Below are 15,541 nucleotides of genomic sequence, written 5' to 3'. Positions count from 1 at the left end.
TTTGAAAATTTAAGTGCTGTTTTGACATCTTATTCTGTAGGAGAACTGAATTTGGATTAAATTCCTCTTTGTCTATCTGCAAATATTTTTTGTTAACATTTCATTATTTGATAACTGTAGGATCCAATTCTGATCAAGTCCCTGAAGGCCAGAACAACAGTGTTTAGAGAAACACTCAAGCAAATATTTGCATATCTATTAATCTACATTTTCCAAAGATACGATGTAATTAGAATCACAGGATAAATTTAGGTTGTAAGGGATTTCTGGAGTTCAGCCTCTGTTCAAAGCAGAGCCTGTTGCTCATGAACTTGTCCACATGAGTTTTTAATAGCTCCAAGGATGGACATGTCACAACCTCTTTAAGTGAAGTCTTCCAGTGCTTAACCACTCTCAGCATAAATTTTTTCCTCTTCTATTCAGCCATAATTACCCTTGCTGAAACTTCACTGTTGCTCTTGACTTTTCATTCTACACTTCTGAGAAAGGTCTGGATTTATTTCTTTTTTATACATTAAAGATGTTCCTTGTTAAAGAAAATTAAATATAAAAATTACAACCTTTGAATTCTGGATTGTCTATAAAGCTGTATCCATCTCTAAGTAATCAAAACTAGGTTGGGAAAACGGTCCTGGTAAACTCATTACAACCTACAAAAGCAGCTATCTGTGGACATCAGATCTGAAATACATACAGTCAGTATAGAACTGTCAGGCAAGAAGTATCTCCATCACCATGACATCTACCTTTTCCATCATCTTCCTAAAGAGTCTATGCAAACCCTCTTGAACATATCTTTGGAAAGGAAGAGAAGAAAGGAAAAGCACACAACTGTCCCCTTCCTCCCCCTTCACCAGTGTTCCATTTTTATCCTACCAGCATTGGACTGCTAACACCAGCACTGATAAATAAAACACTCAGCTTCCAGTCTGAGTGGGTTTCATACATATAAAAAAGAATAGCAACCCTGCAATAATAGCTAACATTATAATTTGGTACTGACTGCAATTTAGACAGTAGTTCTCAATTATGCAAACACATAAGTGGGAATACACATGTACATGGGTCTTTATAGAATCATAGAATAGTTAGGGTTGGAAAGGACCTTAAGATCATCTAGTTCCAATTATCAAGAATATTGCTATCACTTTGGGTTACTATCACCTTTTACTGTCTTAGAGCCCTTGTGGCTTTCAGATACAGGTAAAGTGAAGTTCCTTACAAGTGATTTGTTAAGATAGTGCCAGTGCAAAAATACCTGTGCTTTGATGTACAAAAAAACATGACAAAAATATAGACATACCTGGTCCAATGCAGAATGATGCAATGATTGCAAGGATGCAAAATATACTGAGGTAAGGAAGCCAGTACACGGTTTTCTGGGTAGATACAAGACATTTACATTAAGTACATTTTATGTGTCACCAGTATTTAAAAAAAAAAAATCACAGATAATAGTGTTTTCCACTACTCTTTATCTATTTCAGAATTTAGTCAAGGATCACTTTAGAAAATCACAGTATTTCTATAGAACCTTATTGCATGATCTGTATTAAAGGCCTTGGTCTCTGTGAAATCCCTGTGGAGAAACACTAGACAAGCCGTTGCACCACAGAAGTCCCAACTCTGAATGTTCACACCTTCGTGTGCTAAAGTTCAAGCTGACCTGGAAAAGAGGGTTTTTTTCCCATTGAATAGATTTGGCACCTCCATCCTTCTTGGCTATTTCAGTCGTGTTTGAAACCAGCAACTATGATGGCTCATAGAGCTTCAAAGTTCAACAGTTAAAAGCTGGACTGAAGTCTAGACATGACAGCTGTATGTAAACCTTATCAACCTTAGCAAAGCATGGGAAAGCCACAGTCCAGGGATTTTTAGCCATAATCTGGTTTTGCAGACAGGGAGGACCATGTGTGCAAACAACAGCTACGGGGAAAAAAGAACAAACTATAAATGGTTCTTTAAGGGAATTGAAAAGGGAATTAACTCTTTTCCTCATAACAATATTTTTTCACGTAACAGATTTTTCTTTATTTTGACCTGTAAATGATAGGAACTTGGAATACAATAAGCAATTTCCATTGAGTTTTCTGGACACTTTCTTAATCATGTATGTGAATGCTTGATAATAATAATAATAATAATAAATAGATTGGAAGAAGCCGTGAATTCCTATTCCTTACTGTCTTCATCGGTCAATTTTTCCATCAGCAAAATGTGAATGCCACTTTTATTAGAATTCTACTATTTTTGCAAAGTTAAGATATGTATAAATGTAGTATCACAAAATACCACCTTGAGTAGCACTGTAAAAATATACTTGCTAAAATACGTATTTTTTTATTTCAATACTAAATAAAACCCCATTTTACAATGTCTTTTTTCTTCCAGTCTGGATTATTCCTTTAGTAATGTGAAAGACATGGTCTCCTAGGCATTAACAGTAACCAAGAGACTTGTAGATCTATCAGAATTACGCATTCTGGAGTTTTCACCAGAATGCAGATCTGTAAAGGCACTAAGAGCAGGTATAAATATGAAGTAGATACAAATTATTCTGAGGTCAAGCTTATTTGTACCCTGGTCCTTTGTTCAAAGCAAATCTATAATACTTAACAGATTGAGACACTTCTGAGAGAAGTAAAACAGAAATGTACCTAAACTTCAGAGATTTACAATAGCTGAAGGTCCTCAGGCATCAAACCAGGTTTTAAAAGGCTTGGAAGAGAATTTTTTACTCAGCATACAAAACCTTCAATAGCATCTCTCTTCTGGAGAGCTTTCCTATAGCTGTCATGACAGGCATGCGAAGTAAAGCTTTATTGTGTGGTACATACCGGTAAGTTAAATAAAACTTTGCAATGGTGTGGCATACATCGGCTAGTCAAACTGACTTACTGACTCTCTTCAGACAAGAAACAAGATTTGAAAGTCAGATTAGTGTCAAGACACAGGAATCAGCAACAACAAGAAACCAACTTGAAAGACCACCCAAACCCATGCCATTGCAGATACCAGTTTTACTTCTCAAAAGCCCTCAGGAACAGAAAGAAAATGCATTGTTACAGAAATGGAAGCTAAACAAGGAAAAATGAGCTGGCGTGAGTATTTAGACTGGTTTAATAATCCTTCTCTGACCATTTGAAATAGGAACTTACTGCTAATAAGAACTGAGAACCTAATGCAAATGTTCTGTGAAGTCTAAGTCTTTCAATTTTCAAAAAAATATCATAAATGCAATTTGAAAGAAGCAGCAAACATGGACATTTTTTATTACTGGAAAAAACATCCAAACCTAAGAATAAGGATGACATATAAAGTATGAAAGAAATCTCAAGAAGACTGCATCACAAAGAAAGATAAAAACATGCAATATGGGTAAACTATTTACCCAACTATGGGTAAAATTGTCTTTGTAATAGTTCATGATATAAATGCGTATATCTTGGAGTGAAGGAAACTGAATGTGGCAAAGCTCCTATGGCTTTTTAATGTAAAAGCTGCTAAGGCTGTCCATAGTGCTTTGAAACCAACAGATTCATAAATAAGCAAAACACAGACCTTTCAATCCTTATGCCAAACTGATTAAAAGGATTGGCTAATGTAGGAATGCTGAGGCAAACTGGTATCAAGCACATTGTGTTTAAAATATGAAAGAGAATAAAAATATGGAGTAACCATGGTGTTACCTGCAATGTCAGAGAGACGGTAAGTACTGCGAAGAAGAAAACCATCAACCCAAAACCTCCAATGAGAAGAGGCCTGCGTCCCAGCCGCTCAATAACTAAGCCCTGGAAAACAAAAAGTAGCATTTTATTTTCTTGATAAAGCACTGTAGAACTCAGACCATGTAACACATTCTTCTAATAAACGTGATCATCAAAACTAAAACCGTTAGAGCTGCTTTTATAATGTTTATCAACTGTCATGTGTTCATAATTGTGTTCACAGTTACGTTTATGCAGTTCAACCTCTTAAAAAAAACAAAACAAGTCAGCACAGCATCCTTATTTGAGACCATTAACAAAAATAGGAAACAATCAAAGCAGTACTTGGATTTCCTACTACAGAACAAATATAAACATATGGATAGGAAAAGTGTGCAACTTGTAAATTCAAGGTTAACACCATTAATGTAGTAGATTTCAGAGTTACCAGGACATTTAGTTTCTTGTTCCACAGTTTAATAATAAAACAAGCAGTGTACATTAGCTGTAGAAAATAATTAGCATGAAGATAGCTATGTGAAGCTTCATTTTTTTTTCAGCGCATAAATAATACTACATTGATTGAATTGCTTACAAATTTGCACCAAATGTCTATAATAATGTTTTTAGAATATTTATTTTTTGAATGTCAAAATGTTGAAACAAATTACAGTTGCCTTCTTTTTTTTGCATTTTGACAATTCTTAATTTCAACATCTCTCTGAATTTAAGCTTAAAAGATTTAAAGTTTAAGATTAAAAGCTTTTTAGCATAGATTAGATTTTGGTTAATCTAAAATTTATTTTTTAATGTCTTTTTTCTCCAAACACAGAAGAAACATTTAGTTGTGATTTTGGATATTTAATGTAATTAGAATATCCAGATAAAAGAAATTCATCCAGCAGAAAACTGTTCAGATAAGTGATTGTAACACTGATACTGATGCACTCATGCACATTTAATTTATATTTAAGACCTGAAGTTAAATCAACTTTGTTAAAAGCAATCACAAAATCTGAATCAATCACAAAATCTGAATACTTCTGTTATAGAAAGAACATAATGAAGACTTTCTTGAAAAACTGTAGCATGAAACAGCCTGTGTTAGTTTGACTCATTAAATTAGGCTAATATCAATTTTAGGTTGCAACAGCTGATGTACTATTTTTGTTGATAACCACTATAATTGCTAATTACAGTTGGCTTTCATGTGAGAAGGATAAAACAATTATACAAAGCCTGAAATGTAGCAGTTCAAGTAAATCAAAGTCAGAATCACATAACTGCTTGCCATGTCTCTGTTTACTGGAGACTGAAATCTGTTTTTGACACATGCTTTGAGCAAAAGATCAAATGAGCAACCAAAAGAAATCTGGAGTAAGGCTCTTAATTCTGTGTGATGATGCACACCTTTCCACTGTGAGTGTCTAGAAGGTATGCACTAAAGGAAATGACAAAGTCACCCAGGGCAGAAATTGCTTGTGCAGCAAGCACTCCTCCCACAGCACCATGTTCAACAGAAGGTTTTAGACAGGCTTTAAAACATGCCAATCCCGCACCCCTGGGCTTCCGCATCAGAGATGCATGCTGCGATGCTGCAGAAAGCAACTCTAAGGTGAGATTTAGCATTCTTTATTTCTTTAGATGAGGAGATAAACTCATTTTCCACAGCCTCCACAGCTTCCATAATAGAATTTATTTCAGAGCCATGTTTAAAATAGACCCGCACTGATGTTATTAACATTTCACATTGTGCTCATGAGGTCCAAATACTCCAAAACTGCAACTGCTGCACTGCCAAAAGCTCTACAAGATGCCAAGTATTTTCTACTATGATTAACGAATACATCTTGCAAACACACATGGCCATACATACATAAAAGGCATATTTTATGGCTCTAAGGGATGAAAAGTTATCTGATGGGTCCATAAGAAGACAGAGACTACTGCAATAGATGCTTCTCATGTAACTTGATATGAATTACACATTCAGCAATAGATGTTGAAGATGGAACTTGACATACCAGAAAATTTCACTTATTTTTTTCCAGTTCTGGATTGGTGGTCATGATTAAACAGTCTTGGTGTAACACCAGCTGGTGGATTTTGTATTGAAACAGGTTTTCCCCCTTAGAGGGGAAAAAGTTCATAGATGCCTCTCACTCAGAGCAAAACATAGGAAAAAGTGATAGGTTTTGGTTATAAAGCTCAATGCAAAGCAAATCCCCATAAGGGAGGGCAGTTTGGACTAAGTCCTCTGAAAAGATGTGTATACATTTGTGTCTACACTGAGAATAAGTAGTGTGGACATATTTGGCAAATCTAGGTTGACTGGTGAGGCACTCCCTGTTTTCACTGAGACCAGCCAAGCACAGACATAGTTACAACAGATCTGTGGGTCCATATCCTTTACAAAGAAGAGAATGGTGGTTTTTAATACACTTTAAATCTTTTTTATTCAGAGACAATTTGTGAAGAAGTAAAGCAAATCCATGTGTAATCATTCTTTTCCCTCAGCTGATGCCAAATTTCCCAAGCATTCATCATTGCTATTTATTTAATATAGAAGCAATAAGGAACTTTAATTTTTTTCACTGGAAAAAATAAGTAGGAATTCTGTCTTTCTCCAGAGGGACACTATGATGTACCAGAATTGCTGGAAATTCTATAATCATTTCCAAAGCTGATACAAAGTACACTAACAACACTAATAAATCTAGGAAATAGAGCCTTGGATGGTTTCTCAATTAGACAAGATTAACTTGTGCAATTATGAGGAGAGAAAAGCCTATTTCCATTTTAAGGCTAAAAACACCTCCAATTTGTTCAGATCTGTGGACTGCCTCTTGTGTTTCCAGTTCCAGCCCAACAAAACACATCTGCTTATGGCACAAAATTGAATGAGGCACAACAGTCTCTGCCAGAATGGGATGCTACACAGAATCAACCTCTTGAGAAGCCAAGCACAACAATCAAAATCACACACCCTACCTCGTTATAAATTACAAAGCTGTGGTCTTATGAAAGGCAGCATGTGTATTTGGAAGGACATGGGTCTGTGGCTTTGCTGGTCAGGATGCAATGCAGAAGTATTACAGGGCCCTTTGGCAGATCAAAGTTGTTTAACTGGGAGCCAATCCACAAAAAGTAAAGCCTCTCAGGAGGCACCATCTTTCACCAAGGCCAAGCAAGGTTTTTTGAATCATTTAAACACACAGATGCTGTAACAGCCAGTCTGTCGAACTGCTTAGGTCTACAGTGTTTCTAATTAAAATTTGATTTCTTTTTGAGGATTTCTTAAGAAAACCTATGGCAGTACATCAGTACCTCAAATTTCTCTGCTGAATTGTTTGTTCCTCTTTTCGTGATGGAAAAAAAAGCTGTTAATTCAATTTAACTGAAAATTCAGTTAAACACTGAATTTTCAGCAAATACTTGAAAAGAAAGGACTAACATGTCTTCTGTAACAGCAAGTTTCCCTGGTGAAAAAAAAAATGCTGGTTTTGAGACTGTGAACAGAAAACAACTTCATTTTTACTTATGATTATACAAATCCAAAAGTCGTTAACTTGCAAAACCCACTAAGATGCTTATGAGTCATAAGAAATTGAAGATGATTCACTAGTTTTCAAGTACTTATAGTTCTGAATGTTTCACTGCTATGCACTCGTAAGTGTTACAACATGTGGTATATATGTTATATATGTTATATATGTTACAAGACCCATAACAAGTCAAAATAGACTATATGGTAGAGTAAATGACGTAACAAGAAATTCAGTATATGCACAAGTGCAGTCAAAAAAAAAAAAAGAACCGTATCTGTTTTCTGTGATAGTACACTGAGTTATTTGCCAACTGTGTAGGCTGATACCTGTTTATGTGCGATCACAAACATGCATTTGGAGAAGCCTATACCCAGTCATGGTGAATTACTGAAAATGTGTAAAAAAAGCATTGCAACCACTATTCTCTCAACACAAATATTTGGTGATAATAAGGCAACTGATATGCAAACTACGTTAACAGTTCACACAAGTCACTTCTGTCTGTCAGGAAACACTTGTGAATAAAGTTTAAAAAGCAAATGTCAGTTTTTTCACTTGAGTCAGCTGCAGATACTGGGGCTGACATAACGAAAGCCGAGTACATTAAAAAAGATCAGACAAGCTTCCCTGGGTAAAATGAATGTGTAAGCAAGTTCTACAGCCCAAATGGGAGGTCACTGAATAATATTCCATACTTATTATCTGGCCTTAAATTATACTAAGAAAACACTATTAGATTTTCTCGATGTCTCAGTTCTGTAAGGCGGTTTGAACTATATGCTCATGTCAAAGGGCAGTCACACTTTTTCTCATGTATTTTGGATACAGGTCTGAGTAAGACATGTCTAGATTCAGAATTAATGTGACAAGCTAACTCTGTGTTATTTCCATTTTAAATAGCAGGATTAAAATGGATAATCACATTTATATCACTGTCATGTCTATTTATGACACAATGTGTAGTATCTTGCATCCAGGAGGAGGAGAGGAACAGAAGACTGTTACAAATTGTGGGTTTTTTTATTTGTATTTTTATGTATATCCATTTGTCTACTATATGAATGATGCAATTACAAAACAAAGAAATGGGCTATTTTATATAAGTACAGAATTTAGAGACCTAGCACCAAGTTTGACTACATAAGCACAAGCCTTAAATAAATCTGTGCCTACCCTACTCTCGCATCAGTTTGCTTTACCTGTGTTAATGCCACAATAGGTAAGATTCTATACATCTTCTGTAGGTGTCAAACAAGGGATTACTATCAACAAAGGGCAAAACTGACTGCTAAATTTCTAAGCTCAGTCTGAACTAATTTGCAGTAAAGCATCCTTAATCAGCTTCACTTGGCAGTGAAATTTTCCATTCACTATGAGGGGATCTCCATACTCAATGCCTTCCAGACCAGCATGGCAAAGACAGCCCACGCAGGGATTCATTCTGACCTTCTGCTTGTTTGTGTCAATTTCATGTAATCAAAGCTAGACTAGATCTTGACCATGGTCTATGACAGATTATTGTGGCTTTATTTCCAAATGACGGTATTTGAATGCCTGATGCAGATCATTTTGAATAGAATGGGAAAAAAGTTACTCAAAGCCATTTTTTTTTTAAATATTCAACAGCAGGATATAAGTCTCTAAAGCCTTCAGTTTCTGAATATATCATGCAGGAGGATTTGTACTACATAAATGCAGTCTGTAACTATAACTTAGTCCCACTATAACTTAGGTCTTAGGAGTGGCATTGTAAGATATACCTTTGTAAAGAGACTTTTTGTCCTAGAAGGCACTACATGGTTGCTTCAACACATGTAATCTTTGTCCATCCAAAAGCCCAGGTGTAATAAAATGACTTGGAGATGCATGGAAACCTCACAGCAGCCTTCCGGTATCTGAAGGGGGCCTATAAGGATGCTGGAGATGGGCTCTAATCAGGGCCTGTAGTGATAGGACAAGGCGTAATGGGTTCAGACTTAAACAGGGGAAGCTCAGGTTAGATATAAGGAAGAAGTTCTTTACTGTGGGGGCGGTGAGGCACTGGAATGGGTTGCCAAAGAAGTGGTAAATGCTCCATCCCTGGCAGTGTTCAAGGCCAGGCTGGACAGATCCTTAGGTGATATGGTCTAGGGTGAGGTGTCCCTGCCCATGGCAGGGGGGTTGGAACAAGTTGATCTTAAGGTCCTTTCCAACCCAGAATATTCTACCATCCTATGATTATGGTTAAGAAGGAATAATGTTAATGCATTAACACAGTCACACTCTGATTCACCCTGCAGTGAAAACGTGCCCACATGCACCCTGACAGTCAAATACCATGGTCTGTGAAGCTGCTTGGCTGGAATCTCTTTTCTGCTCCTGGCTCTTTCTGATTATAGTTTGTTCAATACAGTGACTTTTGAGTTCCTCTCTCTGGAAAGTTTGGATAGCACAGTTGGTTATAAAAGGCTCTTTGTAAACTCTCCCATATTATTAATGGATATTTTTGACTAATTGACCCAGAACAAAATAGCACAGAATCTCACTTGGCATTTCTTTATATGACAATGAAGTGTTGATAACCACTCTCTAAGAATAGTTTTGCAGTTAGCTGAGCATTCACACTGTTATCATTTCATCCAGCCCACATCTACTGTGTTTTATATTCTTTAATCTCAACATGATGGACTTTTTGATACAACATGTAAGAAAACCAGTGAAATTCACTGGCTTTAAGATGCCAACAAAAGTTGAAAATTCAAAGAAAAAATCCTATCCAGCCTGTTACAGGCCAAGATATTATCTCCTAATTCTGGTACTCCTAGAGCAACATCTTGTCAGAGTGAGGGGAGCAAAAGGGGAAAATGCCATGTTTGCCTCATTCTTATACTTTCAGAATCATAGAATGATTCCTCTACTCCTCTACTTACAGCCTGTTGTGGATTATGGGTAGGTGAAGGTTGACTCTGATCTCGTGTGAACGCCACATGGGACTGCATTGAAAGTCTCACTAAAAATCAGATTATATCAAAGTTTCCTATGAACCCTCAAGATTAAAGTATTTGTCACCCCATTTTTTCCACTGGCTGCACTACTGGGAAGTATTTCTTCCTGTTCTAGCCCCAGTGAGAGTTTCAATGCATATATATTGCATTACCCTTTAGATACCATGGAGGAAATGTGTTAGGGCTAAGAACACCCACTGCAGTGTTTGGAGTACCCTTGTTTTAAGATGTGCCATGCCCCAAACAAGGAATCCCTGTTTGTATGTTAAAATCTATGAACAGTAAAAGAAACACAGACAAGTCGAAGAGCACTTTCTCATAATATCCCAAAGCAGAATAAAATTACCTCACCTAAGAAAGCTGACTTCCTTGACTTCTGTGTGATATTGTAGAGGACTTCCAATATTCTTTTATGGTCAGTATATTCAGTATTTTAACTCATTCCAGACTTTGGACAGCTTGTCTCTGTCACAGGCTTTCAAAAGCACATTAGTAACACCTTGGTGCATCACCTTATGGAAAATGCTGAAAGCATAACCTTCTTAATATAGTCATTGCTAGTGTCTTTCTGTGAACATTATATAAAGACCAAATGTGGTGTTACAGATGGCAAAATTGGACGTGGGATGCTTAATTTGAATAATATTTCCTTTTATTCTATGATGGTTTCCTGGCAGGGGGGACTCTTTCTCACATTTGCTCCTGTCTCCCTTTCCATTCAGCCTGTTGCCTTGCCAAAGAAAGGCACTGGCAATTTGTTCTTTCTGTCCCCTAAGACAACAACTACATTAAGTTAACCTCAGTTACTAAATATTACAAAAAAGCCACAGTAATCTTACTAAAGAATAACTAGGTTTGTGGACTCCCCTTACTGTAGAATTTATAGAACAGTCTTCTAATAAACACAGATTTGCCAGGGAATTATTTAGGTTTACTCCATCCTGCTTTAAAGCACGGCATCAGGTTAGTTAACTTTCTGCTGTGACACATCTATGAGTAGGAAATCTAATCAGTATTTCATTCCAGAGGATACTGAACTTTCAGAAGCAAACTGAAATTGATGGTCTCTCTCATTACAAAGTAGCTTGTCTAGAGAGTCCTCTAAACTGAATCTGTCTTCAGTACCTTGGGTGGAGAAGTCTACAACCAACTAAAATCATATAGAAAGTTTAAATTGACTACCCAGAGAGAAGCCAGGGCACCAAGTATGCAATGCTACAATACAGGTACCTCATGAAGTAAACTAGGAAGTGACGGTGGAAGCAGAAGTTGCAGCTAAATTATATGAACGAAAGGAAAATGGTGATGCATGTACCTAATTTTTTAATGTCTTGTTAATGTGGCTTTTGCACAAGAGGAAGAGGGATGGAGCTGTAGAGAAAGCATGATACTAGCAGGCATATCACATGATCTGAGGCAATACGGAGCTATAAAAAGAGGATGGGATGTGATCTGCCTTTCAAGGACCACATCAGCACTACTACTATTATGCTGCTGCTCCCAGGAGACACATTAAAGGGAGACTTGGAAATGTTTCCAGAGTTTGAATGATATTTTATCAGCTAATTATGTTGCAGTTCTATGGAATATATCTAGTTTTATTATATCTAGGCTTATTAATGGAGCTCATCAATACCTGAGCATTCTTACTGAGGATCAGTCTCACATGCAACTGACTGAATACTGAATGCTGTCAAATGCATAAAACCAAAACAAAACAACAGCAAAAAGAGCAGCTGAGAGGTTGGAAGTGGATGGAAATCCCCATCCTTATTTTTAGACATGAAAAGAATTTTTAGAAAGTTACTTGTAGAAATCAGAAGCTGCAAAACCTTCAATAGAAAAAAACCCCACCCCAAATTCATGTTCTTATTCCTTTAAATAGCAGCAATGAAACAGTTATAAAGATCACTGGAATAAAATTAAGGCTACAGAGCAGCATTTCTCTTGAACTGAAAGAGCAAATTTGAAGGGAGCAGAGTCCCACACAACATAGAATCACAGAATCACAGAATCCCAAGGGTTGGAAGGGACCTAAAAAGATCATCTAGTCCAACCCCCCTGCAAGAGCAGGGTAACCTACAGTACATCACACAGGAACTTGTCCAGGCGGGCCTTGAATATCTCCAGTGTAGGAGACTCCACAACCCCCCTGGGCAACCTGTTCCAGTGCTCTGTCACTCTTACAGTAAAGAAGTTCTTCCTGATGTTAACGTGGAACTTCCTATGTTCCAGTTTACACCCATTGCCCCTTGTCCTATCACTGGATATCACTGAAAAAAGCCTAGCTCCATCATCCTGACACCTACCCTTCACATATTTGTAAACATTGATGAGGTCACCCCTCAGTCTCCTCTTTTGCAAGCTAAAGAGACCCAGCTCCCTCAGCCTCTCCTCATAAGGGAGATGTTCCACTCCCTTCATCATCTTTGTGGCTCTGCGCTGGACTCCTTCAAGCAATTCCCTGTCCTTCTTGAACAGAGGGGCCCAGAACTGGACGCAATATTCCAGATGCGGCCTCACCAAGGCTGAGTAGAGGGGGAGGAGAACCTCTCTTGACCTACTAACCACTCCCTTTCTAATGCACCCTAAGATGCCATTTGCCTTCTTGGCCACAAGAGCACATTGCTGGCTCATGGTCATCCTCCTATCCACCAGGACCCCCAGGTCCCTTTCCCCTTCACTACTTTCCAGCAGGTCAACCCCCAACCTGTACTGGTACATGGGGTTGTTCTTCCCCAGATGCAAGACTCTACACTTGCCCTTGTTAAATTTCATCAAGTTTCTCCCCGCCCAACTCTCCAGCCTGTCCAGGTCTCGCTGAATGGCAGCACAGTCCTCTGGTGTGTCAGCCACTCCTCCCAGTTTTGTGTCATCAGCAAACTTGCTGAGGGTGCACTCAGTTCCCTCATCCAGGTCATTGATGAAAATATTAAACAGCACCGGTCCCAGCACCGACCCCTGAGGAACTCCACTAGTCACAGACCTCCAGCTAGATTCTGCGCCATTGACCACAACTCTCTGCCTTCTTCCTTTCAACCAGTTCTCGATCCACCTCACTACTTGATCGTCAAGCCCACACTTCCTTAGCTTATCTATGAGGATGCTGTGGGAGACAGTATCAAATGCCTTACTGAAATCAAGAAAAACTACATCTACCGCTCTACCATCATCCCTCCAGCTAGTCACTTCCTCATAGAAGGCTATAAGGTTGGTCATACATGACTTCCCCCTCATAAAACCATGTTGGCTGTTCTTAATGACCCCCTGATCCTTGATATGCCTAGTGATGGAGTCAAGAATAAGTTGTTCCATCATCTTTCCAGGGATGGAGGTAAGGCTGACCGGTCTATAATTACCCGGGTCCTCCTTCTTGCCCTTCTTATAGATTGGTGTGACCTTTGCCATCCGCCAATCCTCAGGCACCTCGCCCATTTCCCACGACTTACCAAAGATGATGGAAAGTGGCCTAGCAATGACCTCCGCCAGCTCCCTCAGCACCCGTGGGTGCATTCCATCCGGACCCATCGATTTACAGATGTCCAGTTTGCATAGCTGATCCCTAACCCAATCCTCATCTACCAAAGCAAACTCCTCCTTTGTCCTGACTCCTTCTGGGGCTAAAGAAATCCGGGGCCCTCGGGGAGAGTCTGCAGGAGTAAAGACAGAGGCAAAGAAGGCATTCAGCACCTCTGCCTTCTTTATATCCTCTGTCTCCAGGGTACCCACTTCGTTCAGCAGTGGGCCTATATTGCCTCTTGTTTTAGTTTTATTTGCTATGTATTTGAAGAAGCCCTTTCTATTGTCTTTAACCCGACTAGCAAGATTGAGTTCCAAGGAGGCCTTAGCTGTCCTAATTGCCTCCCTACATCCTCTAACAACTGTCCTATATTCCTCCCAAGCGGCCAGCCCCTCCTTCCATAATCCATAAATTCTCCTTTTCCACTTGAGTTTGCCCAGCAGCTCCTTGTTTAACCACGCCGGTCTCCTAGATCCCTTACTTGACTTCCTACTCATTGGGACGCTCCGATCCTGAGCTTGGAAGAAGCGGTCCTTGAATGCTAACCAACTATCTTGAGCCCCTTTACCGCCTAGTACACTTTCCCATGAGACTTCCCTTAGCAGTTGACTGAAGAGGCCAAAGTTGGCCCTTCGGAAATCCAGAACTGTGGCTTTGCTAGGTATTCTATTCCTCCCACACAGGATCCTAAACTCCACCATCTCATGGTCACTGCAGCCAAGGCTGCCATTGACCGTCACCACTTCGACCAAACCCTCCTTGTTGGCGAGTACTAAATCTAGCAGCGCTGCTCCCCTAGTTGGTACGTCCACCATTTGCATTAAGAAATTATCATCAATGCACTCGAGGAACCTCCTAGACTGTGAATGACTGGCTGTGTGAGTCTTCCAGCAAATATCGGGGTAATTAAAGTCCCCCACGACGACTAAGGCATGTAGTTGCGAGGCTACTTCCAGTTGCCTGTAGAAAGCCTCATCAACTCCTTCGTCCTGATCAGGAGGTCTGTAATAGACCCCCACAACTGTATCACCCGTGCCAGTCAGCCCCTTGATTCGTACCCACAACATCCTTCTCTCTAAATTGGAGAGATATCAATTTGATGGATGGACCACTCGGTGGATAAAGAACTGGCCAGATGGCTACACACAAAGAGTTGTGGTCAATGGTCCGATGTCCGGCTGGAGACCAGTAACGAGTGGTGTCCCTCAGGGATCAGTGTTGCGACCGGTCTTGTTTAACACCTTCATCGCTGACATGGACAGTGGGATTGAGTGCGCCCTCAGCAAGTTTGCCGATGACACCAAGCTGTGTGGTCCGGTTGATACGCTGGAGGGAAGGGATGCCATCCAGAGGGACCTTGACATGCTTGTGAGGTGGGCTGATACCAACCTTATGAAGTTCAACCATGACAAGTGCAAGGTCCTACACCTGGGTCAGAGCAATCCCAGGCACAGCTACAGACTGGGCAGAGAAGAGATTCAGAGCAGCCCTGCAGAGGACTTGGGGGTGCTGGTCGATGAGAAAATGAACATGAGCCGGCTTCAGTGTGTGCTCGCAGCCCAGAAAGCCAACAGTATCCTGGGGTGCATCAAAAGAAGCGTGACCAGCAGGTCGAAGGAGGTGATCCTGCCCCTCTACTCTGCTCTTGTGAGACCTCACCTGGAGTACTGTGTGCGGTTCTGGTGTCCTCAACATAAAAAGGACATGGAACTGCTGGAACAAGTCCAGAGGAGGGCAATGAGGATGATCAGGGGACTGGAGCACCTCCCGTATGAAGACAGG

General features: G+C 39.5%; 1 protein-coding gene across 3 annotated transcripts in view; it reads right to left on the bottom strand.

The window, feature by feature from the left end:
* Positions 1–15,541, bottom strand: part of SLC2A9 (solute carrier family 2 member 9) — a 122,933-nt gene that overhangs the window by 35,913 nt on the left and 71,479 nt on the right. For all 3 annotated transcript variants that reach the window (XM_065659346.1, XM_065659336.1, XM_065659329.1), the window contains 2 exons: positions 3,690–3,791; positions 1,304–1,379 (listed from right to left, as the gene is read on the bottom strand). In XM_065659346.1, the coding sequence (XP_065515418.1) occupies positions 1,304–1,379; positions 3,690–3,791 (178 nt within the window). The remainder of the gene's footprint in view (positions 1–1,303; positions 1,380–3,689; positions 3,792–15,541) is intronic.

This window comes from Lathamus discolor, chromosome 1, assembly GCF_037157495.1.
Source record: "Lathamus discolor isolate bLatDis1 chromosome 1, bLatDis1.hap1, whole genome shotgun sequence".
In the NCBI taxonomy this organism is placed as follows: Eukaryota; Metazoa; Chordata; class Aves; order Psittaciformes; family Psittacidae; genus Lathamus; species Lathamus discolor.
Note: the sequence above shows the minus strand (reverse complement) of the source record. Positions and strands in the feature narration are given on the sequence as shown.